Source organism: Bacidia gigantensis (assembly GCF_019456465.1).
Source record: "Bacidia gigantensis strain McMullin 20006 chromosome Unknown contig_74, whole genome shotgun sequence".
NCBI lineage: Eukaryota > Fungi > Ascomycota > Lecanoromycetes > Lecanorales > Ramalinaceae > Bacidia > Bacidia gigantensis.
Window position 1 is genome coordinate 729,245 of NW_025408613.1, and position 25,454 is coordinate 754,698.

At 47.6% G+C, this 25,454-nt stretch overlaps 7 protein-coding genes across 7 annotated transcripts; 3 read left to right on the plus strand and 4 right to left on the minus strand.

Annotated features, from left to right (window-relative positions):
- Positions 1 to 262: 262 nt before the first annotated feature.
- Positions 263 to 7,185, minus strand: KY384_000639 (uncharacterized protein; the record flags this gene model as incomplete). The annotated part of the gene is made up of 6 exons (XM_044809175.1): positions 263 to 4,741; positions 5,507 to 5,574; positions 5,658 to 6,036; positions 6,212 to 6,352; positions 6,387 to 6,788; positions 7,051 to 7,185. The coding sequence occupies 6 exons, from the start codon at positions 7,183 to 7,185 to the stop codon at positions 263 to 265; spliced, it is 5,604 nt and encodes a 1,867-aa protein (XP_044665162.1).
- A 505-nt stretch (positions 7,186 to 7,690) lies between these two features.
- Positions 7,691 to 9,222, plus strand: KY384_000640 (uncharacterized protein; the record flags this gene model as incomplete). The annotated part of the gene is made up of 2 exons (XM_044809176.1): positions 7,691 to 7,786; positions 7,837 to 9,222. 2 exons carry the CDS (start codon positions 7,691 to 7,693, stop codon positions 9,220 to 9,222), a joined length of 1,482 nt encoding a protein of 493 aa, XP_044665163.1.
- Positions 9,223 to 9,663: 441 nt separating this feature from the next.
- Positions 9,664 to 11,597, plus strand: KY384_000641 (uncharacterized protein; the record flags this gene model as incomplete). Its single annotated transcript, XM_044809177.1, has 4 exons — positions 9,664 to 10,232; positions 10,304 to 10,671; positions 11,125 to 11,150; positions 11,457 to 11,597. The coding sequence occupies 4 exons, from the start codon at positions 9,664 to 9,666 to the stop codon at positions 11,595 to 11,597; spliced, it is 1,104 nt and encodes a 367-aa protein (XP_044665164.1).
- A 1,685-nt stretch (positions 11,598 to 13,282) lies between these two features.
- On the plus strand, positions 13,283 to 15,818 carry KY384_000642 (uncharacterized protein; the record flags this gene model as incomplete). The annotated part of the gene is made up of 3 exons (XM_044809178.1): positions 13,283 to 13,351; positions 13,399 to 13,704; positions 13,776 to 15,818. 3 exons carry the CDS (start codon positions 13,283 to 13,285, stop codon positions 15,816 to 15,818), a joined length of 2,418 nt encoding a protein of 805 aa, XP_044665165.1.
- A 1,028-nt stretch (positions 15,819 to 16,846) lies between these two features.
- On the minus strand, positions 16,847 to 18,157 carry KY384_000643 (uncharacterized protein; the record flags this gene model as incomplete). Its single annotated transcript, XM_044809179.1, has 2 exons — positions 16,847 to 17,272; positions 17,324 to 18,157. The coding sequence occupies 2 exons, from the start codon at positions 18,155 to 18,157 to the stop codon at positions 16,847 to 16,849; spliced, it is 1,260 nt and encodes a 419-aa protein (XP_044665166.1).
- A 1,532-nt stretch (positions 18,158 to 19,689) lies between these two features.
- On the minus strand, positions 19,690 to 20,765 carry KY384_000644 (uncharacterized protein; the record flags this gene model as incomplete). The annotated part of the gene is made up of 2 exons (XM_044809180.1): positions 19,690 to 20,505; positions 20,706 to 20,765. 2 exons carry the CDS (start codon positions 20,763 to 20,765, stop codon positions 19,690 to 19,692), a joined length of 876 nt encoding a protein of 291 aa, XP_044665167.1.
- A 1,811-nt stretch (positions 20,766 to 22,576) lies between these two features.
- KY384_000645 (uncharacterized protein) lies at positions 22,577 to 23,860 on the minus strand (the record flags this gene model as incomplete). The annotated part of the gene is made up of 1 exon (XM_044809181.1): positions 22,577 to 23,860. The coding sequence occupies one exon, from the start codon at positions 23,858 to 23,860 to the stop codon at positions 22,577 to 22,579; it is 1,284 nt and encodes a 427-aa protein (XP_044665168.1).
- Positions 23,861 to 25,454: the final 1,594 nt, after the last annotated feature.

The window sequence follows — 25,454 nt, forward strand, 5'->3', positions numbered from 1 at the left end:
GATTAATTCTTTACTCGAAGTATCACCCAAAGGATTACCCAATATAAGCCGAGCTGAGTTCAAAATCATAAAAAACACTATTATAGTTATATTTAGTGAATAGAAGGCTTCGCTTCGCTTCGTGTACGTACTTGCAGTCAATAGACGAAATGATTGCATAGGGTATCTCGCCGCTTTCTCCTAAATATGCGAACGCGCCGAGTAGATCAATCTCAAGTACCCCCTTGTGAATCAGGGAGCTATGGAATAGAGAAAAAGGAAATTAATCGCGAAGCCCGAAGGCCTTACGCAACGTGTGAAATCTCTTCTTCCTCGTCACTAGCCCATCTACAATGGGCGCCGTAGGACTAGGTAGTACTGGAGTCTGAAGCGTCACTCGCCGATTGCCCATGTCAGGTCGTGATCCTAGATCGCTAGGGCGGGCGCCGTCAGATGTTTGCGGTCTGCTAGCAACCGGCTTTTCGTTTTTGCCAGCCAGTGGCCAAGACTTATCACTAGCAGTAGGCAACTTCTTTGGAGTCATCCGCCTTTGCAGCTTGGGACTCTTGGGACTTGCTTGCGAAACAGTCTGCTCATTTTGTGCAGCACTGCCTGACGAGGCCTGTATGGCTGGCGGCGAGGCTTCTTTCTGTTCTCGAAGAGTGCCTAGCTGAGTAATACGTGCGGTCTCGAGTTTCTCCTTCCGCTTACTGCCAAATCCTCCAAATATTGACCGCTTCTTCTTTTCTTTTGGCGTGGCAACGTCCAACTGTGAAAAGCCTGGGGTTGGTGCACCGGCTTTGGACTGGGAGCGCAAAGATCCGGAAGCCAGGGCGAGACCCTCTGTTTTTGAACTTGGTGCACTCACTGACGTTGGTTGTGTGTCAATGGATTTGCCGCTCCTCGGTTCCTGAACATTCTCCGTAGACGAATCCTCAAGCTCGGTGGAGTCGCCTTCGTCGATCTGACGTGGTATCCCTCGAACAGGAGTAAGGTCGGGGGTGTCCTCATCGCTAGAGTCTGCGAATCGACTTTGTGCCCTCAGATCGAAGGTGTCATCGTCATCACTAGAATCTCCAAATCGACTTGAAAAGCCTCTTGATCCTCTCGCACCACTATGCTTCTCCATTTTTTTGGGCTTTGATCCCAGACCAAAGCCGAGACGGGAAGGCGACTTCGTTCGGCCAGCTTTGCTAGAATCCATCGAAAGGCGTAAAGACGTCCGGCCTTGTTGATTAGAGTCAAGTGAGCTTCGCATCGATTTTCTCATACCGATTCCTGTGGGACTACCCTGACTGAAAGCCCTCCTTCCTGCCGAACTGGTTGGTGAAACTGTTCTCACACCCACAGAATTGCCACGCTTTGCTGGTATGGAGCCGGTATCAGCTGGCCCGCCCCTCATGGATCGTTTCATTTGATATTTGCCAGTGTTGAGGTTAGAAGACCTGTTGCGCTTGAAGCTACTGTCAGAATCACTACCATTAGATTTCGTGCGTCCGAGCTTAGGCTTTTGAGGTTTAAGGGATTTAGCCTGGTTAGCCTTCGCCGTGACTGGGTTTAGTGTGACATTGGCGGACGCTGCTCTTGCATGCTTGTTGCTAATTTTGAGAGGAGACAAGGTGTCCTCGGCAATTGGTGCAGATGTGGCCGGTCGTGCTCTTGTTGGGTTGGCAGCTTTCAAATTCACGGAACGTGCTGGAGGAGAGGCCTGCTGGTTCTCGATCGACATCTTCGGTGTGGTCACTTGCTTTTTTTTGGCTTTTTCGACTTGACTCGAAGGATCTCCTCGAACAGACGAAGCTGTTACTGGCTTTGTAGCCTGCTTCTTTTTCTTGTTTGCAATTGATTGCTTTCCCCTCATAGTTCTCTCGGGAACGATTCGCTCATCCACAGCTCCAGGCAGAGCCGCACGCTCTAATTGCTGTCTCTGAGATGCTGACAGACCTGACCAGTAACCTTGTGCGCTGTTCTGTTGCTCATTCGTAATATCTTCGCTAGTTTTCGTTGCGTTCAGAGCTAGAGTTCTATCCTGATCGACGTCAGTTTGATCCCCAGACAGCAAGGGGGAAGTGGTCGACTTGTCGGCGAGCGGGGATTGAGGACTAGTAGGGCTTTCCACAATCGCATTAATTGACCCGTATCCATCGCCCTCGTTCTCTATCTGATCCTCTGCAGCATCGCTGTACACGCTATCATCTTCTGCCGACTCTTCCCCACTCTGTGAATCAATCTGCGTCCGGATGGATAACGCCACGTCCCCCACGTATGGCGCTCCACTTTCGTGCTGCGCTGCGACCATTCCCGAATCAGGCTCCGCAAGTCCTAGTGTCGCTGGAGTGATTATAGGCGAAGGGTGATGCTCGTCAGCCATACTCTTCTGAATACCTGCTTGCTCTATTCGCTGAGGCTCTAATGGAGAGTCGAAAACATTGTTGGCTTGGTGAACTATCCCCGTATCTTCTGAATTTATAGCGTGCTCTGAACTTTTCGTCTCATTATGGTAGGTTTCGGAAAGGCCTAGCGTTCTACCTTCGGTGCCATTCTCATCGAGACCAGGAGTTGCTGGCATGACAGCAATTGCTGGCACAAGGCTTTCTAATATCCCAGTAGGCTCACCAATGGTCCTTGGATCTTTTGTCTTGGTTTCAACTTCCTCGGCATTATTGCCGCCCCGAACTTTCTCGTCCAAGGAAGGTGCTGAAACCTGAGTAGTGACTGTCTTTGGCAGACCGTCAGTACCTTCCTTCGCAATCCCACTCGATGTTACATCCTGATGATCTGGCTTGAAAAGGCCGGTGCTAACTCCAGACTCACTTTTCCGCCCAAGATTGCTACGAGAAGCAGGCTCAGGGCTAGTGACTTGATCCGTACCTTTAACAATCAAAGACTTCCCAACTGCTTGTGAGGTCTCCGTATCTTTTCCCTTGAAATTCCGTACACTGCCGAAAGAAGGTAATGCCGGTGTAGGTTTAATTGCCATATCCTTGTGCTCCTGATCATCATCTTTAGGTAATGTCGTACCCTTCCGTACTTGCTCATTTCGAGGCTTCTCTTGGAGCTGGGTTCGAGGACTAGGACTTGGAGTGCGGTCCATGACGATCGAGTCATCGTCAAAGCTGACTCGCGCATGCTTCCGAGACTGTTTGGCGCCTAGCCTGCTGCTATCATCCGAGACTGCCGACGCAGTGTCTGAAGTCTCGCCGGCGGTGGATGCCTTGTTGCGGACCAAAGCGGGTGATTGTCCCCGTGATGGAGAGGTTTTGAGTGCAGATTTAGCCGGAGAAGCGGACCGAGCAGGTGGTTGGTGCTTAGTTCCAGTGGGCGAATCGTACACCAAACGGGCCGAGAAATGTGCAGCTCGGGCAGGACTCAATGACGCTGAGTCTTCTGACATGTTGACCTTGCGGGGTCCAGAGCCATGTTTTAGCTGCCTTACTGAAGCCTGTGGCCCCTGTGTTGTGGCCACATCCATTTGTATCGCGGGGGACCTGGCGGTATTATTTTCAGAATGTGAAGTCTCGCTTGCCATATGACCAGCCTCTGTCCTACCAATCCCAGTCTTATTCTCGGCTTTTGCTTCTCCTTCTCGATCTTCGCGGAGGATCGATGGCTGCTTCCCGAGAGTACCAGTAGCACGCGTGCTGATGTTGCGGGGTACATCTGTTGTACTGCTGACATCTGATATTGCAGAGTCGGTGTCGGAAGGGTATGCGCTGCCAAATGTGTCGTCATTCTTCAAAGCTTCGCCCTCAGCGACCGGTAGGGTGCGCCTTTTCTTTTTTCTCGTTTTGGTAGGGGTTGAGGCACTCAATTGTCCAACGTTTTGATTTGTATGTGCTGGATTCCGAAATGGCACGTCATTCTGAGGTTTGTCTCTCCTATCGTTGGTAGCCACCAGACTTTCGCCGGTATTAATACCCCCCTCGCTCCGCTCTGCGACAGAGTAGATTCCCATTTCGGAATCGCCGACCGCTCTCTTTTTCTTCGCCTTTGCCGGGCGCTTCGATGTCGCCTGTGGGGACGTTTCCAAGGGCTGGGCTTCCCCAGGATTCAAGTTCGCTATCGTCCCAGCTCTAGGTGTGGGCGATCTTTCCTGCTCGGTATTAAGCTGAGAGCTTTCTAGTGAGACTTGTGGGCTCATGGGCCGAGAGAAATTGACAGATGCTCTGTTGTTGGCTTTGTTCGCGGCTTGGTGTGCTACTGCAGTCGTATCCAAACTTGAAAGACGTTGTTTGTTCGTAGTCCGCACTGGCAGAGCACCAGAGCCATATCTGTCGTCAGCGCCTTGATCGACAATCCCTTTCTGGGGCAATCCAGATCTTCTTGGCGGCTCTACACTAGCAGGCCTTCTCCTTGAATTTTGCAGCGTGGGTGGTGGTGAAGCGAAGCGTGGCGGTAATGCCGGGACTGGTGGTGGTAATTCTTCCTTGTAGTTGGGATAAGGACCGTGGGAAGAAGCCGGGCGCTCCGGGCGACTCGGTGATGGGTCGCGGAATGTCCGTTCAGTCATAGATCCACCACTATCCCTTCTTTGTAGGCTTACCGGTCGTCCCGGAGCACTTCCATTTGATGTAACAGATCCCCTTCTTTGCATGCGTCGAGTTTGTATTTCGCCAATTGGCGTTGGGCTGGTCGTATGTGAACGCAACGCTGCCGCGGCCGCAGAGGCCGAGAGGTTCGCATTGGAAGCTCGGTTTGCAAGGAAAGCTTGACTCGCTGCCAAAGTCGCAGCAGCACTTGGAGTTGTAGTTCCAGGGCGAGGCTACAGATGCTGTTAGCTCGCGATTACCTGATGAGGTCCTGGATCATTTTGGGAGAGCGGCTCACGGGGTTTGAACGACTTCTTTTGTGGCGAAACATCTTGGAGGGACGACAAGATCCTCAGATATTGAACGCAGCCGTCACACACCCAATAAAACTGCTACAGGAAAGGTGCTATCGCGGATCGAGACGTTCCTCTGTAGCAAAACTAGAGGAGATGTTGGGCTTAACGGGCTGGACCTTTTCGTGGCGCTTGCATCAGATTGAGCTGCCACAGGTCACGTTGGCGTAACATCGTAGAAGCTTCGGGGAAAGCAGAGAGTGCATTCTGGTTTGAATACTATCTTCGAAGGTAATCTGTCAGGATGAACGAACAGACTCGACAGTCATGAATTTTCCTTGCTCCGCGCCCGACTCCTTCGAGAGGCACTAGTAAATTTTACTAAGCAATATAAAACAGTTCAATGGTTGGTGCATGGCCGCGCCAAATTGAAATCCCTTAGCTCCAGGGTTTAATGCAGGTGAGGTGCCCTTGAAATATGCCCTACAAAGTAGTCTGCTCTGGGTTTAAGTGCCTGGTATTTTCTGTTATCTGTGACCATTTCCCGACTGATCAACCCTCGGCTGCTCATATATAATTACACTGAAACGTTAATATTCTACATGTCTGTAGACGTACTCGTTGGGTGCTCAGTAGAAGTCCTTCTTACAAGCCAAGACAATGATCAAGACCATTACCACGCTCTCTTCAGCCTATTCTTTTGACGCTTATTAGGATAAGATACAAGATTGTGAAGCTAGAGTCATCGTTCCTGTACAGCTCAAAAGAACGCACTTCATAGTATCAGCAGTCTGATTCTTGCTTCAACGTCGGCTGTAGGACAAGTGTGTGCAGGTCACTCAGTCGAACTCCCTACTCTCACCAATGTCGCAAACATCGAAAATGCCCTCCGTTTGGATGTCACTTCTACTTAATGCCTGTTTCAAGAGCATAGGAGGCTCCAAAACATCCTCTTCTGTAAGCACCCACGTTCCCCAGTGAATCCCCATGGCGCGTTTGCATTTCGTGTCCTTAAAGATGTTCACACTATCAAAGGGGTTGGCATGCATTGGCGACATAATATGTCGAGGATCGTACGCCCCTATTGGTATTAACCCGAGGTCAAAGGGCCCTTGGTAGGCGCCAATCTCTTTGAAAGCTGGACAGTGCGGATACTGTTGATCTGGGCCATAGTCGTCGACATCTTTAGGGAGCTGAGGAACCGATCGATAGCCAGTATCTCCACCAAAGAAGACCTAGTAAGAATGTTGGCCCCCGATTAGCACAACGTCATGCAGTGAGATCTTGGCGACATGTATTAGGGGAAATCGCCGGAAATGCAATGTGTCAGAAGCGAGGACAGCTATGGCTTTGAATAAACTGACGCTTGTTGGACGATCGGTAAAATTGGAGTTGCTCATACCTTCTTACCGCCACTTTCAACGCTCCAGCTTGACCACAAAGTTCTTCCTTTGTCAAAAGCAGTCCTAGCGCTTGTGTGTTGACACGGGAGACATGCAATACGAGCTTCAAAGCTGCTATTGGGGCTTTCTCGCTTGGTCGAATCACCCACTTTAGCCTGCGAGGCCGGGGGATCTGAGCTCACTGGATCCAGAGCAATGTCGCGCTCATCCCACCAATCGAGCTCCGTGACATTGTCTATGCCTGATTTGACGAACCATTGCTTGTTGCCAAGAGGGCAGAAGAAATGGACGGCAGGATGCTCGTGGAAAATTTTCATGATTGTAGGGTGATCCATATGATCATAGTGATTGTGAGATATCACTACAGCGTCGATATTAGGAATATCCTCTATGCCGCAAGGTTTCTCGGTGTATCGCTTTGGGCCAAGCCAGCTAAAAGGTGAACAACGCTCACTAAAGACTGTCAGGTTATGTGAGTAATCTGAGCCTGCTGCTTGAACTTGGATCAATGGCTTACCAGGATCGAACAGAACTCGAAATCCTTTTGGGAACTCAACGAAGTAGCAGGCATGGCCCAACCCTAGCTAGGAGCTCAGCATCAGGATGCAGTCGAAAGGGTGATCTGGTTGAACCGGCTCACACGTAGCTCGAAGCCTCCGAGTTTCACGATTCGAGAGAAATTGCGGCTTTCTGACAGGCACAGTCGGGGGGATTGTATCTGGTGATCTGGACTGGCCACTTATTCTTCGCCTATGCGATCTTAGCTAGATTCCAAAGGTAGGCGTATGCAAGCAACCATAACAAAGCTCTCAGAATAGATGGAGCAGAGGCGTTACGAAAGCTGACCCAGGGGTTTATAAAGCCGCTCCCATCATTGAGGTGATGGCGCTTCTCTTTAAGCTCTTCTGGGGTCGTACCAGTGATTGCAGGGAGGGAGATTGTGGCTGCGTGGAGAAATGCTGCGGTACTTGAGCCAGACATTCTCGCACTTACTGACAGGTGACCACGATGTAGAGGATTGGTAGAAAACCAGGAGGAGAGACGAAATGCTGCAAGCATGAGGCAGCCCAACCTCCGTAGAAGGAATTCGTGCCTACATACTTCATGATGTTTTTGTAAGACGGAAGCGGTCCCGGACAAGGATCTTGTTAGAGCCCGTTTCTTACGAGTATGACAACGCAGATCTGGGCGTACGGTTGCACCCGAGGGTTCTTACTCAAGGCTTTTTTTGAATGAGTCATGTTTCTACCCTTTTTAGTTAAATAAGCTATATTTGATAAGTTGGGATTTTCAAGACTTATCATTCCTATAAAGGATGAATGGTCTCCAAGTTTTGAAGGCAATGAGGTATATTGTTGTAAGTAAACTAGTCTGAGGTGAAATTGAAGGAGACTACCCGAAAAGGCTTAGTTTCATGCATCATTTGAAAAAGCCCTGAGTAACCAATCCTCGACTACATGTTCACAAAGATCCTTTAGTCTTGCAAATGCAAGGGTCAGTGGATCTGGTCGATGTGCAAGCTCAGCCTCTACCAGAAACGAATAATGTGGCCGGGATCTCCAATAATCCTTATTTCACCGCAGTCCGTGATATCCTGCAGTGAGCCTTTCACTTCACTAAGGGGTACTCTAGGGACTCGGTCTCGCAGCCTTAGGCACTGTTGTAGCAGCCGCACAGAAAGGCCTTCGCCATGCTGGAAGCCTGTTGAAGAGGCGACTCTTGGTAGATGTCGAAATCAACATAAAAGATGAATCTTACCCTTGGTTCCTCCATTGGATGAAGGCACACAAGCAGTCTCAATTGCATGTCCAGTCCGGAGGAGTAAAGGCTACGAGTAGTCAGGGCAACAACAAAGGTTTGGTCCAGCATCTTCTCCGGCGCTTCAATCCCCGAATCCATCATCTATCAATCAAGACGGATAGGGTAGAGCATCCAAATGGCTCCGTGCAAACCCAATTTTCGCTGATCCCAGGTCCTGGAAAGCACATTCTACGCTATAAAAATGCGTTTCTTATGGTCGAACGCGTTCGAGAGACTAAATCCATGGACCTTGCCCACGGACGGCCCTGGGAGACAGTCACTTTGACTGCTCTTTATTCGCAGCGACACGTCTTTGAAGAGTTGTTCAGTGAAGCTCATCGCCTAGCAGAGAAGTCCACGGAAGGTAGGACCATTGTCTACACTTCAAGAGGGTCATCTTGGGAAGTTTTTGGTAGCCCACGCAGAAAACGACCTATTGAGTCGGTTGTATTGGATGAAGGGGTCAAGGAGCGCATAGTGGAGGATGTCAGAGATTTCTTGTGTAGTGGGACATGGTACTACAGCAGAGGCATCCCGTATCGTCGGGGATACTTGCTCCATGGACCTCCAGGCAGTGGAAAAAGTTCTTTCATTCAGGCTCTGGCAGGTGAACTAGATTACAACATAGCGATGCTAAACCTTAGCGAACGGGGTCTGACAGATGATCGACTGAACCACCTCTTGACCGTCGTTCCGCGGCGGACCATAGTACTTCTTGAAGACGCAGATGCAGCTTTTCGCAACCGCCGCTTGCAGACAGACATTGATGGCTATAGAGGCGCCAACGTAACCTTTTCTGGGTTGCTCAATTCGCTCGATGGGGTGGCAAGCGCCGAGGAACGCCTACTTTTTCTGACCACTAATCACTTGGAGCGACTTGACAGAGCCCTTATCCGACCCGGCAGGGTAGACATGCTTGTTCACATTGGTGAAGTATCAAAGTGGCAAGCAGGCAAATTATGGGATCGGTTCTATGGCGAGCTTGATCCTGAGGGAACGAATAAGGCTCGATTCTTGGGACGCTTGGTCGATCTTGGTCTCCTTGAGAGCTCTACAAGGGCCACGGTGGGCTGTCCAAGTCCTGCTGCGCTACAGGGACTCTTTCTTTACAACAAAGACAACATGGACGGAGCAATTCAGATGGCACAGGAACTAGTTGCTCCAGTGCGCGCTTCCAAAACGTGTGACCCTGGCCCAGAGACTACATCCCATCCATGATTGAATGATACCGGCTGTCCATTTGAAGTCCTACTTGTCTTCAGCCCGGTACTCTACCTCTGCACCCAATTCTATTTCCCTTGTCTGCCAATAGGAACGTAGGTCTGCATCTCAGTTGCGTTAAGCTTTTGGTACGTCGCATAGGTGTCAATCACTCTGCTGTCCCACTGACATCGCATCGTCTAGTCACAAACAAAGCTGTGTGAATTGTCTCATCTTCACACTCAGACTTATGAAACCATCCCGTTTCACTTACAGTAACCGCCAGCCTTTGATGTGGATTTCGCGCTCTCCTGTGTTAGCGCGTCTTGGCAACTGTCTAATGACGTGAGGCGTGAGAATGAAATCAAGATAAAGGAACCCAAACACTCCATTATTATCCCATTTCCCTCAATCTTATCCTTTGGCCGAAGCTTAAAATACACTCAGCCCTTCGTCACAATGATGAATCTTCTTAAACTGAAGCGAGGGAAGACGTCCACAACGGTCGAAGAGCCAATTCTCACTGCGGAGGACGAAGACTTCCTCCAGCGAATTACAACAGATGGCGAACCATCAGAGCACCCGCCGCCCTTACCTGCTCGCCCCGGCAGTATTCTTGAAGCAGGGAATCCAGAAGGAAACAATCTACAAGTTGCTTTACTTGAGAACCCAGATCACATTCCTTTACCTGAAACGCGTGAGACTATAGCTCAAGATAAGCCACATAAGACTGCCGATGGGGAAGCGTTTACGCGTGAAGATGGGGGAAGGAAGGTCAAGAAATCTAAATGGAGCTGGAAGAGGAGAGACAGCAGAGACGCAAAGCTTCAGAAAACCGCGACCGATTTGCTGAGTGCTGCAGAGCATACAAAGTCGGCGAACGCGACATCAACTGAAAGGCCGACTTCCAATTCTGAAGCACAAGAGGAGGAGTCAGAAATGGCCGACGTTTTAGAGCAGCTTAATCTGGCTGCCGTTGACAACCGCGTGTTTTCACTTAGTAAAGAATCCAGAGAATTGCTTTCCAAGTGAGATCCTCCTCGATCACCTACATCGCGAGTCGGGTCAATGAAACATGCTAATTATGGTGCCTTGCCAGATTTACCTTCGTGTTGAAGGACTTGGTCAATGGAGTCCCAACCGCGTACGGCGATCTTGAGTCTCTTTTGACCAACAGTGAAGATCAGCTTCAAAGATCCTATAAACACCTTCCACCTTGGATCCAGAAGCTAGTCGAGCAACTTCCATCAAAGATGACCAAATCGATCACTCCAGAACTGCTTGCCGCAGCCGCCGAAAAGGCTGGTGCGGAGAAAACCGGCGTCAAGGTGGCTATCCCAAGCCTCAAGGATCTTGTTACGAAACCAGGGGTCGTCGTAACAATGTTGAAAGCAATTATGAATTTCTTGAAGTTGAGGTTCCCAGCCTTCCTCGGTATGAACGTGCTTTATTCGCTGGCTCTTTTCGGTCAGTAAGACCCCAACCCATGAAGTCATATAGTGTCTGATTCACAGTAACTTCAGTGTTGCTTTTCGTTTTCTGGTACTGCCACAAGAGAGGACGAGAAGTTCGGTTGGAGAAGGAAAGGTCGGCAATCGAAGAAAGAGTCAAAGGGTCAGAGACTACATCACTGTCTTCTCGATCGTCCAGTCGAGTGTCTCGGAGCCACAGCAAAGGCTCTTTACATGTAACGGAAGAAGAAATGCAAAGGAGGCCTGGTAAGTGACTCAAAGAGAGGCCGCCAGCAGCAAGTCGCTTACAATCGTCAGAGATATAGCAAGCAGAAACCACAACAGTCTAAAGCCACCAGCTTTTCACCTCCGAGTGTGCACAGCAGCATCAAAGAGGCAAGCTCAAAGCAAGCTTACAGCCCCCAGCAGAGCTCCGCTCGATAGTCAGGAAAGCTGTACCATTTGCTAGCAAAAGACGCTAGGCATGCCAACACGGTATAGTTCATCTAGCTCTTCGGCCCAAAAGGCCCTTTGTTTGCGTGTTAGCTCCTTCATCTCTCGTCCGGATGCCCCATGCACTGGACTGTTTTCAGTGGTAGCTCTGCCTTCGTTCTTTGAACGCTGGACACACCTGGAATACAAACGAGAATGACCCACCCATCTGTACATATGCCTCGTCCTCAATCCAAGTGCCTTTAGCATCATGGACTCACTACGAGCATTTGCGGAAAACCTCAATTTGTCGTCCTTGATATAGAACTACTGTTTCTGAAGAGGCACCTGAAGACCAACGCCAATTAGCCACACGAGGCGAAACTTGCACTCAATGTGATCATTGAGAAGGTAAAGGTCACGTTGCGCTACTCTTTTGCCGATCATGCAGAAAAGTGGTCACCAAGCCTAGGATTGTCGCTGTATAGTAATGCACCCAGTGTATTATGACGTAGGAAAATGATTTGACGAAGTAACAACATGTGGGCTATTTACCATTCTTCATAGGTATTGGGAAGATTAGAAGCGTGCAGGGAAAGCAAAAGTAATAGTTGCGAACAATACAGAAGCAAGGCGTGGTATGCAGAGCGCAACGGACTTCCAGATTGGGACAGAACTGATTTGATACAGCTCCATGCATGACCCTTATCGGTATTGGTATCAATGTCTGCCTGATCGGCAACGGAAGATCGTTGACGGGCGAGACTGTGAGACCATAGATATTGGCGACGGAGCGACGCCGAAGCCGTGGCAATTTGCGGCAGTCATTGTTGTAGATTTGCGAGGCCAAGCACTCATGGTTTCTGCCAGGAGTGAAGACGCTGCCAGTGAGGTGAAACAGCCTAGCTAATGGTTTGTAACTGAACAGGAGGCTACTGGGTGGCATAGTCAACCGTGCCCTTTGAAACCTAATGCGTTTGGGGACTTTGCCCCAGCGCGTCGATTTCCTTTCTTTTCGCCAGTACTTGGGCGTCGTGAGCTCGGAGCCTACAAGGGTCAAGACATCAACAATATAACATGATTGAAGTGACCTTTCTTTGGCCAACTTGCGACCAATCATGCTCGGGCTAGACCAAAATAGAAAATGGAAAGTCAGGAAAGCCCAGTACCTCAAGGTACCTAACCGCAGGCTTGGCTTCCAGGGGCGACCCAAAAGCCCGGGCGGGTAAACCCCCCCGCCCCCCTAAGCCCCCGTAATTGCCTCAGGGAATGGCAGTCGCAAAACGCGAGCAATGCGGGCACTAATTCCTTAGTGAGACGCAACTAGCCCCAAGTCGAATGGCCCGCCGCACTAAGATAGTCGCCCTGTTGGAAGACCTCACACCTCCTGCTTCCCCACAAGTCGACAAAGCTTCTCTCCCGTCGCCGTCTGTCGAGTTCGGCCGTCATGGCTCCCCTCCCCCCGCTCACTGAATCTGCTCTCTGGCATCCTTGAAGAGATCTGAGCTGTGTGATATTTATCCAGGTGTCCCTGATCGCTGGATTACTGCAAATCGTGACATTCAAGCTAGGAGCGCTTAATAACGCGGAGCCGCCCTGTAGCCTGTAGGTAAGAATATCAGAGGCCTCACTAAAAGCCTAGGCTCTTCCCCCATCCCATGCAGCTACTGGCTTGCTTGCTTCCTCCTTTCAGCACCCGCGGCGGCCCCGTTCCTGCATTAGCCTGACAAGTCAGGAGAGAAGCCTACCCTTCATGGTTTCACGCGCCGCTACCGTGAAGGGACCCCTGGTCCTCCTCATTTCTTGTGCTCACGACCATACGAGCTCCAAGGAACTCAACCACTCCTTTGCCATATGACTGAGACAAGACCATGACAAAGTTATTGCCTCTGGTTGGCCGGTTCATGTTACGAGACCGCAACCGCTTTACCCCTTGCCCTTTTCTGAACTGGGCCGAGGGCACCAGGCCCAGAATGTCGTCAAAAGCGTTTTATATCAGTTGTCCCCCTCGCTCCCAGCTTCTTCTTTCATCTTTCGTTGGCTTGTCTTGTTTGCTGGTTGCTTTTTCCTCGTTGTCAGTAAGAGAGGGTCATTCGCTTTGCCCTCTTACCCTTCCATTACTCACTTGCTTACTTCGTTAATATATTCACTCTTTGTATTCTAATCTCTTAATATCGCTGTTCCTCACCGTCACCATGCGGTACATTCTCACCGCTCTCGTTGGTCTAGTGGCTGTTCAGCAGGCTGCAGCCTGCGATACATGCGTATGCGCTGTCGCTTGAGGTGATGAAATAGTACTGATGTATTGCAGGACTGGAATCAGGCGAACCCGTTCCCGGACTTATGTGACGATAAATGTGACACCCAGAAAAAGAATGGTATTGACCTCAGTCAACTGCCCCTTGGCTCTATTGGCCAAGTTGGCAACTTTCATTTCTCTGGCTGTGACATTGGGCAGCTTGGTGGCTCTAGCCAGAAGCAGCAACGAGACTTTGTGCCTCGGGGAGCCTCGTGGAAGCGATGGGGTACGGACAAGGGCAACGACCAAGGAAAAGACAAGCACGCTGCTTCGGGGCAAGGTCAAAGTTCACCACAGCAGTCTCAACCTAGTAGCGGAGTATGTTCCCATCCAACCCATTCCCCACTTACATGCAAATGGGAATTCCCCGTGGTGCTAACGCGTTGCAGGCGAAATGCGCCAAAGGACCTGCTACCAGCAACGGAGGCCCTGCATTTGCGTCGCCTCAGAAATTCACCATTGACCATGTGAAAGCGTCCTGCGACAAGGACAATACTCCGGTCGTCTTCCATTACAAATACACCAACAAGGACTCCCCCAAATACGGCCAAACTTGCTTTCATCCGGCAACTCTGCATTCAGGCGAAGCGCAACCCATTCCTAATACTCAATGCGGAGGAGCAGACCAAGTCGAATGTAGATTGCCTGAGGATCAAAAACAGCAACAGCCCTGCCAAGTTGCATTTCACAGCATTGGCTTCAATTGCAATCAATGCCCCAAAAAAACACCTTCAAGCTCGCCCCCGAGCTTGCCACCTAGCAAGACGCCCTCGAAACCGGTCACACCACCGCCTTCTTCACCGCCCTTCCCACCGCCTCCAGGAACATCTCCCAAGTCTCCACCGCCTGGGACTAGCCCTCCACCGCCTCCGCCAGGAACCTCTCCGCCTCCACCTCCACCGCCTGGGACCAGCCCTCCACCGCCTGGGACCAGCCCTCCACCGCCTGGGACCAGCCCTCCACCGCCTGGGACCAGCCCTCCACCGCCTCCGCCAGGAACCTCTCCGCCTCCATCTAATACGCCTCCCCAGTCGCCTCCATCCAACACGCCTCCACCTCCCCCTCCGCCTTCAAACTCTCCTCCTCCACCACCAAGCTCACCCCCCACACCACCTAAGAACTCGACGTTACCCCCCGGTACCGCCCCAGTTCCACCTTCGTCGGTACCGCCCAAGTCTGAGACGACCCCAGAGTCTCCACAGACTCCCACGTCGCCTGTATCGCCGCCACCATCTGAGTCTACGCCTCAGTCACCCCAAACCCCAACGGTTCCGGTCTCTCAATCCACAGTCCCTGTTGTTACAACGGAAATTGTGTATACCACGGTCACAAGCTGCTCTGAGACAAAAACGATTTCTTCCGCTGGATCCACTATTGTCAAGGTCATTCCAACTATATCTACCGTCGTCGTTACCAGCACGAAGACTGTTTGCACTAAGTGCGTCCAGCCTCCGCAAACTGAAAGTCCTCACAAAGAGACGAGTTCGATTCCAAGCTCTCCGCAACAGTCCAACAGCCCGCAGCAGCCAAACAGCCCGCAGCAGTCCAACAGCCCGCAGCAGCCAACCACTCCAAATAGCCCGGAGCAGCCCAAGACGCCTGAGCAGCCACCACCACCAGCGAATGCCCCAGGCTTGCTGCCGAGCTGTCTACAAACTTGGCTGACCCTTACCAAATGCAAGGACAATTCTGACACGGACTGCTTTTGCAAGGATAATAAATTTACGGAAAATGTTCAGGGATGCGTCAACTCTTGGGCTCAACACGCCGACGAGCAGCAATCTGCGCTTTCCTTCTTGGTCGCTATTTGTGCACAGCATGTTCCGCAAAACCCTGGTCTTGTCGCTCATGTACCCTCTACCATTACGTTAGCACCAACGCCATTCTCGAGCCCTCAGAACTCGCCTGTTCAGCCACCAGCTCAAGCACCTGCACAACCCGCTGCTGCAGGTCAAACACCGTCTCCCGCTCCCGCAACTCCTCAAGGCACTAATCAAGCTCCTGCTGCCGCTCCTGCCGCACCTATACCTTCAACGGTCATAACGGTCTCGGCCACTATCCCAGTGGCATGTCCATCTGCCACAGGAGGAGTAAGCCAGCAGGCTGATGGCCAGCCCATCCAAGCAGGGGCCGGCGTTATGCCGTCAGGAAGCTGCACGTCCAACTCGGCAATCAACACCGTCGTGACCGTTCCTCAAGTCGCTTTCCAGACCTCCAGCTCTGCAGTCGGTCTTGTCGCAGGCCCAACGGCGCCAGCTCCAGCACCAGCAGTTCCATCAGGAAGCTCTGCTGCTTCGCCTTCAAGTGGTGTGTCACCGCCATCACCCACTGGAACAAATGTCACTCCCTTCACCGGAGCGGCATCCAAGGCTGGGACCAACTCAGTCCTGCTTGTTGTCATCGCTGCTCTTGGTCTCGCTATCCTTGCATAGGCCGGTGTACAGCGTTGCTCAGACATGTCAACCTGGCCGGTCTCTTGTATATCTTCGTAAACAGCATTGACAGCATCATAATAAAGTTTTACGCGTCATGTCAACCATTTGTACTGCGCATTGGATGGAGGGAGGGTAGCGCATTAATCTTGCTCCTTGGAGAGAGGATCGGTCGGGCATTTAGTAGTCACTCAATATAAAAAAGCTTGTCGGCTGAAATGCAGTCGAGCACTGTCGGCATATAGAAAATCCAAAAAGGACTCTAGACGATCTGACTGCATTTTGTGTACACTTTAGCCCTGCTTTCAGGTTGCAACTCCACTTTCACCCGGTCCAGCCATCAACACACCTCAAACGTTGGTGCCGTCAGAAAGAAAGGTAGATTAACCGCACAACTTGTGCCTAGCTTATCGATTTCCCCAGAGGACAGATTCTGCCAGTTTCACATACGAGTCGAAGCCACATAATGGAATCACCCATAACTACCACGTGGGTACGAATGAAGTCTTTCATTACCCTTTTCCATACCCCTTTTCCATAGCGTCAATAATAGATGTCAAAATCGAACATTATTTTTTTACTAGTTTTGTTGACAAAGGCACTTCTTGCGAAACAGAACGGCAATAGCTAAACTCATATATTGGTCCGATAGGCCAGATGCAACAAATGTTTCGGGCGATCCCGACTTGGGACGACATCTTCACTCTCAATACATTCATGGAAGCATGCTGTGGGATCAAGTCCTCAGTAGCTAGGCTGATATAAGATCATGATGTGTCGTCAAAATCAAGACCAGAATTACAATCTTTCGTGCCCCTCCGCGTGAATCTTACAGTCCGCTCCTCTGCTTGATGCGTCTTGTCATCGTACCGCTTAACTTGCTCTTTAATGGGATCCCGAAAGAATCATTGACAGTCCTTCTTATAGGCTTCCCTCCTAGGAAATCCTGCTTACCTGCAGATCGGCAAAAACACAACTCTGAAAAGGAAGAGAATACCAGATTGTCAGATTTGCTAATCTCTGCACTATCATTGCATCTTCTTTACTAGTTTTTCCCCATATGCCGGTCCACTCCACAACCAGATGGCAACGAAGGCAACCCACCCCAAGATAGTGGCCCAGATGCCTGTAATCCACACCCAGCCTCCAGAAATTTGCCAGCTTCGCGGCCACTCATCGTGCGCAAAGTGTCGTACTGTCACCTCTCGCTTTACATCTATGTAAGTCAAGAAGGGGCGCTTGTAATTGACCTCGAATCGAAAGATGCCATGTTGGTCAGGCAGTCTAAAGGTAGAGCTAAAGACAGTGCTGTTAAGAGTTCTTGACACGGGCTCCAAGTTCAAACGTTGAAATGGAGATAGCATGCTAAATTCAATTTGTAGAGCATCCGGTGACTGAACTTGGAAAGGCTTTAAATGATCACGGTCATATTCGGAAAGTTCGATGTTAAATGTCTATACTAATCATTAGTAGGGGAGAACTCGTAAGATAAAGGAGTGACGAACCACATCGTTCTTGATTCTATAGATGGACGGATTTAAAAAGCCCACCTGAACCACGTCGTCGTTGCTCTTCATTTTGGGTACTGTTGAACTTTCGTGATGCTCAACCTTTCCAGATTTAAGTATGCCGATCTCTTGGAATGTCCAAGCACTGACTTGTCGGGCAAAATCCCTATTCGCGGTGTGCATAGAGCTTACTTCAGTAGTCTGGACTTGTGCGTCAAACCATTTATTCTCCAGTGCCTCCACAGAGCCATAAACCGTAAATCTTGCAGAATTTCTAGCTTGCATCGCCGACACAATTGATATCTGCTGGCCCACTTCAAAAGGATCCTCAACGATCTCCTTCTCCTCCTTCGGGTTATAGCTGTAGGCGGTATTCTGGGCCTTTAAAATAGGAGCGAGCAATGCACTTCGGGAACCAAGTTCTTGAGCAACAGCCCTCGGAAATGCAAGAACTCCATCACCACCGAAGAATGATCGAACATCTGGACGAGACGGCTGAGGTCTTGGTAGTACAAGAACGTCGTGTTGATCGGAGGAAGACAAAACATCGTGGTGAAAATGATCTAGCACGAGCGAATTCCGATCAGGTGAAAGATGTATGTCGAGCTCGGCAAGAAGGGATGATATCGCTGAAGGAGTGGGGGAGTCCCCTGCCAAAGCTAACAAAATATTGCCTTGCTGATTGATGAACTGAAGAAGAAGCTTTGGCGTTAAAGAAGGCCCTAATCCTACGCCACAATTTAGCTGTAAATCCAATATTCCTGACCTCGAGCCCCGTACCTTTAGTCTTCGAGGGGAAGACGACAATGTGGTCGAAGAGTCTCTCGCCATGCTGAAATAAGGAGAGTTTTTCGGCCTTCGGGGTGGCGAAGAAAGTTCTGTAGCCTCTTGCTACACCAGCTGTCACATTTCAGATTCGACAAAGAGTAACGGTACTCACCTTCCAGATCTCCCCAGAAAACAGAATACTTTGCTTTATCCGTACTTTCGTCGAGGATGACGAGAAGTCGGTCTCCCGTGTGACTCAATGCTCGTCCTAGTCCCCATAATGTCGATAATATTAGGAGAGAGAACAATCTCATGCTCAGGGGAATACAATGGCTTGAGAAGGTCGTCGAAGGCCCTGAGAAGCTTCTGTGCAAAAGCTTTACGTCGCAAAAGCGCCTGAGGCCGCGGCATCGCGGCCCGCCGCTAAGCGCGCGGTTCTGAAGGGTAAGCGGCCTTCATCCAGACTCCAGAGTCGATCCCTAGATCGCTCGAGGCCCCGTTTGACCAGGGAAAGCGTCGTCCCATTGTGATGGCCTCTCCACGATTTTTCCAACAGCCACTTCGATATCTCCGTTGGGCTTCTCATGAGAAGCCGGCAATATTCTATTCATTCATAATCGGTTCCATTGGGCCTGCGATGTTTGTGGTCGGTCCGCCGATTCGAAGGTTGCTTGGTGATGACTATGAGAGGGAAAGGATTCCATTGACGTACCCAGGTATATGCATCCAACATGACATCATCGTTCTAATCATAGGAATGTTGCTATATTTTCCAGCACTGACAGACGGTCTTAGTTCCAACTGGTCCACGACAGATGCCTAAAGGGTACGATGACGATTGAGGCGACAACCGCATCGAGCAGGTCCGAACATTGAGTGGCCTATTACATTGTAAATCAAGCGTGTAAATTTCTCCCGACGCTATCTCTTTTACCTATCTTCTCCAATACAACTTCACGACAAAAGGAACATCCACAGGCGTAAATCCAGCAGCATAGAGTCGGAACAAGTGCGCGAGAAAAAGGATGCATCAGTGTCTAGAGTTTGCACGAAGTTCAATGCTGTAGTTATCATATCCATACAACACAACGCATGCACTCGTCAGTAGACCAAAGAAGCATCTCCAACCTCGTTCATTAGGCCTATCCATCAGCTACATCAAGATCATACGGGGGCTGCTCCTTTTGATATGCCGAGTGCTTGTATTTCCATCCTTCTTCGGGTGATTCGACTTATTGGTCTTGAGACCTTCCAAGCCGTATCTTGATACATCAATCATAGGAAGTACCCTTGTGCGTGCAACAGGTGTACCTCCTCCGATATAAGTGTTTTTTAAGCGGATCTTTCAGAGGCTCACCGTGGCAGCTTACAGCGCTCCTCTGCTTAGATAGCCAACGCTCACCGCCAACCACCTTAGCCAGATCTCAGAGGATATTTAACGGAGTTGTCATTTGTGCACGAGTATCGATACAGACTCACAGTAGCATAAGCTCCATAGTACTTTGCAAGCGCTGCTAGCTAAGTTTTCACTATTGCAACGAGTGGTTGAAAACTTGTTGTAGTACTCGCTTAGTCTAGCCTCAAATGTACGATAATCAAGCGAGCTCGGACTTCTTGCGACCGATTGATCTTCGTCCTTGGGCTTCATTAAGGTTGGTATTCATGATCCCTGTAGTTGCTTTGCTTGCTCCTATGCTGATGCCGTCTTCACTAAAGTGTGTAGCGGCGCCATCGAAGCTTCTCAGGCTTGATGAGCTAGCACCCCTCCGGCGACTTTGTTTTGTACTTGTTTTCCACTCCGGTAGAGGATGCCGAGTTTTTTGCACGGTATCATCTCCAGAGGTCGAGCTTGGATCGGTCGACATTGAAAGAAATGGGGGCAATGAACATTCGCTTCCTACAGGTTTCCGGCGTGGATAATTGTCTGTGAAAGCCTGGGGGAATCTGGAAGCTCTCAAAGAGCAATTGTCCCTCGGCGGCGTATCCAACAACTGGTGTCCACTTGACGTCCTATTCCCAGCTTGGCCAGCCTTCAAATGTTGGGACCTTGTGAATACTTGCAGAGCGTCGAAAATATGAGGGAAAACAAGTTTGTGGACCTCCTCGGCCCAGAGGAAGTCTAGGTGTTCAAAGTGTGGGATCTCTTTTGCGATAGTATGGCGAGGTAGCTCTTTAAGCATAATTTGGATATCAACGAGGCTATCGCTGCCACCATATATGAGTACTATTGGCGTCCTGATGTTCCTAGTTGGAAATTTTGCTACCTTATAGTAACGATCCTTTGCGGCTACACTCATAGGAGTCTGGACATCGTCATCGTACATTTGAAAGCATTTGTTTCGGATAATCTGAAACCAGTGAACCACGCTTTTGGTACTCGTGAATGAATACAGATGAGGATACGCAGCTAGCTACGAACATATTCAGCTTTGTAAGTCAGAAGTCCGGGTGCTTTTACCTTCTGATTGAAGCTAATATTCTTTGCAGTCCAGTGAAAGAGAAAATTAAGGGATAAATCGATGATATGAACATAGATAGGCGGATATAAGATTGACTGCCACATGGTAGTACTACTCAGGAGGCTACGCCGCCCAAAGGCCAAGAAAAGTACCTCCGGGGATGCTTTCACAAGGGCGTCCACTACACCATTCCGTAATCCGGCAGGAGACATGGCAGGCGCCAATGCAATGAAGACATCCACTTTATCGTTGAGCGTTGGATGAGTAGAAAGAGATGCAAACGCTTGAGCCGTGCCTTGAGAAAAGCCAATGTAGGAAAGCGAACGACATTTCGTTGTGGCGAGGATGTAATCAATGCTGTCTGGAATGTCGTGGAAGGCAAATTGGTCGATAGAAAAATCCCAAAATTCATTCGATGTAGGAGACACTCTGCTGGATTTCTTAGAATATTTGTTGCCCCTGTTATTGCCGAGCTATGAAGCATGAGCGTCGTCCATACCAAAGAGAGATGAGCCAGATTTACCCAAACATCATAACCTTGCTGGACAAGTGCAAATGGAAGACATCGTTCTTCCTCCGTCATGCAAATCCAAACTTCACTATTCATAAGCAAGCCATGATGTAGATAAACGACGGGCTTCTTTGTACTGTATTCGCCTGCATTGAAGCGAATGGTACTATCCTCGCCTTTTGCCTGACTTAGACGATGCAAACCAAGCAAATAACCATCACCCGTTTGGAGGATATGTTCTTCAGCAACAAATCCAAATAAAGAACATAGGTCCACAAAGTCGGAACAATTGGCTATGGATTCGACGAGGGATCTCTGGACAGATCTTGACTGTTTACCTTGAGAAGGAGACAGCCAATTGAAGGCCGTCTTCGACCGGTTGTAGCAGAAACGAAGAATAGGTTGTGCTTGCAAGATTATCAACGAAAGAAATATAGTTTCGCCGTCACGCTGACTTACGGAGCCCCAAAGTAATCACTCTGATGATACTTTCTAAGGCGACTAGGAGTAACGACCCTAGCAAAGCAATATACTCGCGCCTTTGCCGCTTAGCAAGTAACATTGCTGCTATGAGGATGAAGACTGTTTGGGGGTCAGACGTACCAAAAGAGTCGCCCAACAAAGGGGACCCTCGCCATGTCTAAAAAACTACAACCGTACAGCCTGCGCTATGTGTGGGCATATGCGGTCGACGATTGCGTAGAGAGAGGTGGGAAGGGGGTATGGAGGGTGGATTGATCGGCCCGATCCAGTGCCCTCAATTTACGTCACCTTCGGCCTTGACAGAAACAACTCCCTGCGTCGGCTGAAGACGCCGAATCTTAATATGCCTTCTTCTTGTAAAGACATACGTTAGCAATATACACCTGCCTTCGATTTGCTCACAGATGACTAACGTTGAATTTCCCAGGTGCAGCTCTTGCAGATTGCCTTCAAAATTCCGACTGCATAATAAAGCAACGTAATCAGGCAGTAGATTGTTTGCGCTCTCCTTTGTTTGAAGAGTTACCGACACGATGTCAACAACTGAAAAAGGGTTATGGTGAATGCAAGCGTGGTATGATAGATATGCGAAAGCGCTTTCGAGGAAACCAACCCATTGCTGTCAGCAAGGAAATTGAAGGGGAAAAGGGTGACCAACTATATGGTGGAGGGAGAGCTGTAGGGGAAATGGGGATTGGTAATACAGGACAGCAAGACACCGAGCTTATAGAAGGCTACGATGGAGAATTGAGAAGCAAGGACTAGGCTACGAGGACGCAAGACTGGTCTTGGGTCCTGATCGACCGGGGACTACGCTCCCAAACAAATATGAAGATGACGCTTGAGGGACATCTGAGTGTTTAACAGCCTCGGGTCACGGTCAATTTCTTCCGCTGAAGTGTTTATTGCTACAAGACCATAAAATCAGCAAGGTCTATTGATTTCGGCCAAACAACGTTGTTATCTAAGAACTTGTAGGGCTTGTTAAGTATACAGAATGTCAGCGCCATTCACTGCACTTTCCTCAGTTCATATATTGTCGTGCAGGTCCAGCCGCGCCAGGTCTTGCAAAGTCCTGTTCTTCTGCCCGTCCGCTTCAATTTCATCTGGGTAAGCTTTTCGAAAGCCTATGCCTTCGCAGTGACCATGGTCATCGAAATGAACATTTAGTAGTTTACTAGCCACCCATCGAGCGGTAAGTGTATGGAGTGTCGGCTGTATAGAGCCAGTGTCGACCTTGGCGCATCCTCTTGCCAGGGTCTGAAAAACCACAATCTGGTCCTGCATAAATTGATCTACACCGCCACCATGAGCGAGCTCTGCTTGAAGACCGTCTATCACTCTGGACACAAATTCTCTTAACCTGTCCAAAAGGTCGATACTGACCTCGCCTTTGCGCTTACCACGACCTCGGATACTCTTCGCTTCATAAAGCCCATCACTGCTTAATCGTTGTCTAGAGTCTGTCTCTGCAATAAGCATCAGGTAGGCCCTTTTAACATCACCTGAGTCTTCTTCTTTTGCGTAATCCACCGTCACTCCTGGCAGCAGGGTTTGAAGCCGTGCTATCACTTCATTTTGAATCGCCAGGCGGTTATCATTACCGGATGCTAATAGAATCACGTCTATGCGAGTGACAGTAGTTCGCCGCGATATCTGGAAAGCTGGAATTGGTCCTGCCGCTACGGGAGTGATATCGAAACTAACGTAGCCTACACTGCTGCGTCCAGCACTCCATCCACGCGCGTGGACTCTGACGCCGACTTCTTGGATTTGCAATTTTTCGTGGAGTAAGGGAAGGAGTACGTGGACAACATAATCAATAGAGGGTGATTTGGAGACATTCGTGCCTCCTTCAATGTTGACACGAAGAGGCATGGACGACGGCATGCCGAACAAAAGGTGCGGCAAGATGGTCTGCAGAATTAAAGCAATCGAACCTGGTGTTGACATGGAGATACATGTTTCCTGCCGAGCAACCTTCCCTTGTTCGAAGATATCTTTCCATACCCCGATCTCATGATTCAGCGCAGACGATTCGGTACAAGGTGGGCGAAAAAGCAACTTCGTGCTCCCAATCTCCATGCCATCTGTGCAAGCGGCGGTGGCTTTGGCAAGCCACTGAGCCCCAGCCAAGTGCGCTGGCTTCATACCTCCAACTTTGCCTACATTAGTTTTAGGACCGCGCCTACCTCTTATGTGTGAGAGCTCTATAGGCACTCGTAGCAAGGAAGCAAGCGATAAAGAGAGTCGCAGCAACTGCCCGCCTCCCTCCAAGGTCCTTCCGTCCAATTGAACAGGTTCGGTCTCCATTAGGACACGCTCAATTGAACTCTGAACTCAACCCGCGCTTGCTACATTTGTATCATAAGTTCGCTGTACAGCTTTCGTAGTGTAAAACGCGGGCGAATATCAAAGAGTCGTGTTGTTAAGAGTTGGACGCGTATCGTTTTTTTCAGAACATGTTGCCCCCGCCGCCAGTGAACCTCCTACCACTAAAGTTTATCGTATTTTAGGTAAATAGTAGGCGGGGACCTTATATCATAAAAAGGCTTATTATTATCTATATATAAATAGTATCTATATTAGTTTTCTTAATAGAGAAAAGTCTAGCTTATATAAAAAATATAATAAAAGAATTAATATATAAATTTCTTAACTAATATATAATTCTTTTTATTATTTATTATATAATATTTTTAAAGATTATTTTATTATTAGTTTCTAGACTTTTATATATAATTCTTAAAAAATATTCTTCTTATTTTTATTATTTAATTACTATTATAATAATAAATTAAGAATTAATTTATTATAAAGTAAATAAATAAATAAAATAAAGTTTAAAGTAAATATTAATTATTAAAATTATTTATTAATAAGTTAGAAATAAAATAAGTTTTATATTTATTAATATTTATTTTATATATATTATATTAAGTTTAACTTTAAAGATAAATAAATTTTAATTAATTTAAGCTAAGAAAAAGTTTATTTATATTATATACTAGTACTTATACTAGTTTTTAATTATTATTAATATTATAATCTAGATTATATTCCTTTTAATTATATAGAAATAATAGTGTTAAGGGCTTAGTAAGTATTATAAACTACTTTTAAATAAAGGTAAATATATATAAACTAAAGGATTAATATATAGCGACTTTTATTAAGTATATAAATAGGGTTTTTATTTAAGATAAAGCTAGTTCTTTATCTTAGTTCTTTTTATCTTTTTTAAGTTTTAAGAGCTAGTTTTTATCTTTAAATAAATTCTTAATATTAAAATTAAAATTATAATTATTATTATAATATTTAAATAATAATATTATAAAACTAAACCTTATAAAAAGCTAAATAATTATTAATTCTTATTTTTAACTATAGTTACTATTATATAATAAAATAAAAAATAGTTATAAATAGTTTTTAAATATTTAAAGAAAAATATAAAAATAGATAATAATTATATTTAAAAGAAATAGTAACTAAATAATAAATTTAAATAAAAGTAAATAAAGTTCCTAAACTTTTTAAATAAATAATTAATTAAAAAAGTAATTTCTAGAAAATAAAAAGTTAATATTAATTATAAATAAATATATAAAATATTATAATTAAATAAGAAAAACTTAAAAAAAAATTTATTAAAATATAATTTAAGAAAAGTTAAAAGAATTTAATATTTAAATTATTAATATTTTTATAAAATAGGATAAGTTTGCTAAAAAACTAGTATATAATATTAAACTTTATATTAAATATAAAGTTTTTTAAAAAATAACTTTTATAATTAAACTTCTTTTTAAAAAGTATAAAAAAGTAATATTTAATATTATAGAAATTATTAAATAATTAAAAAAAACTTAGAAAAAGTTAAAAAAAAAAAATTTAAATAAATTAA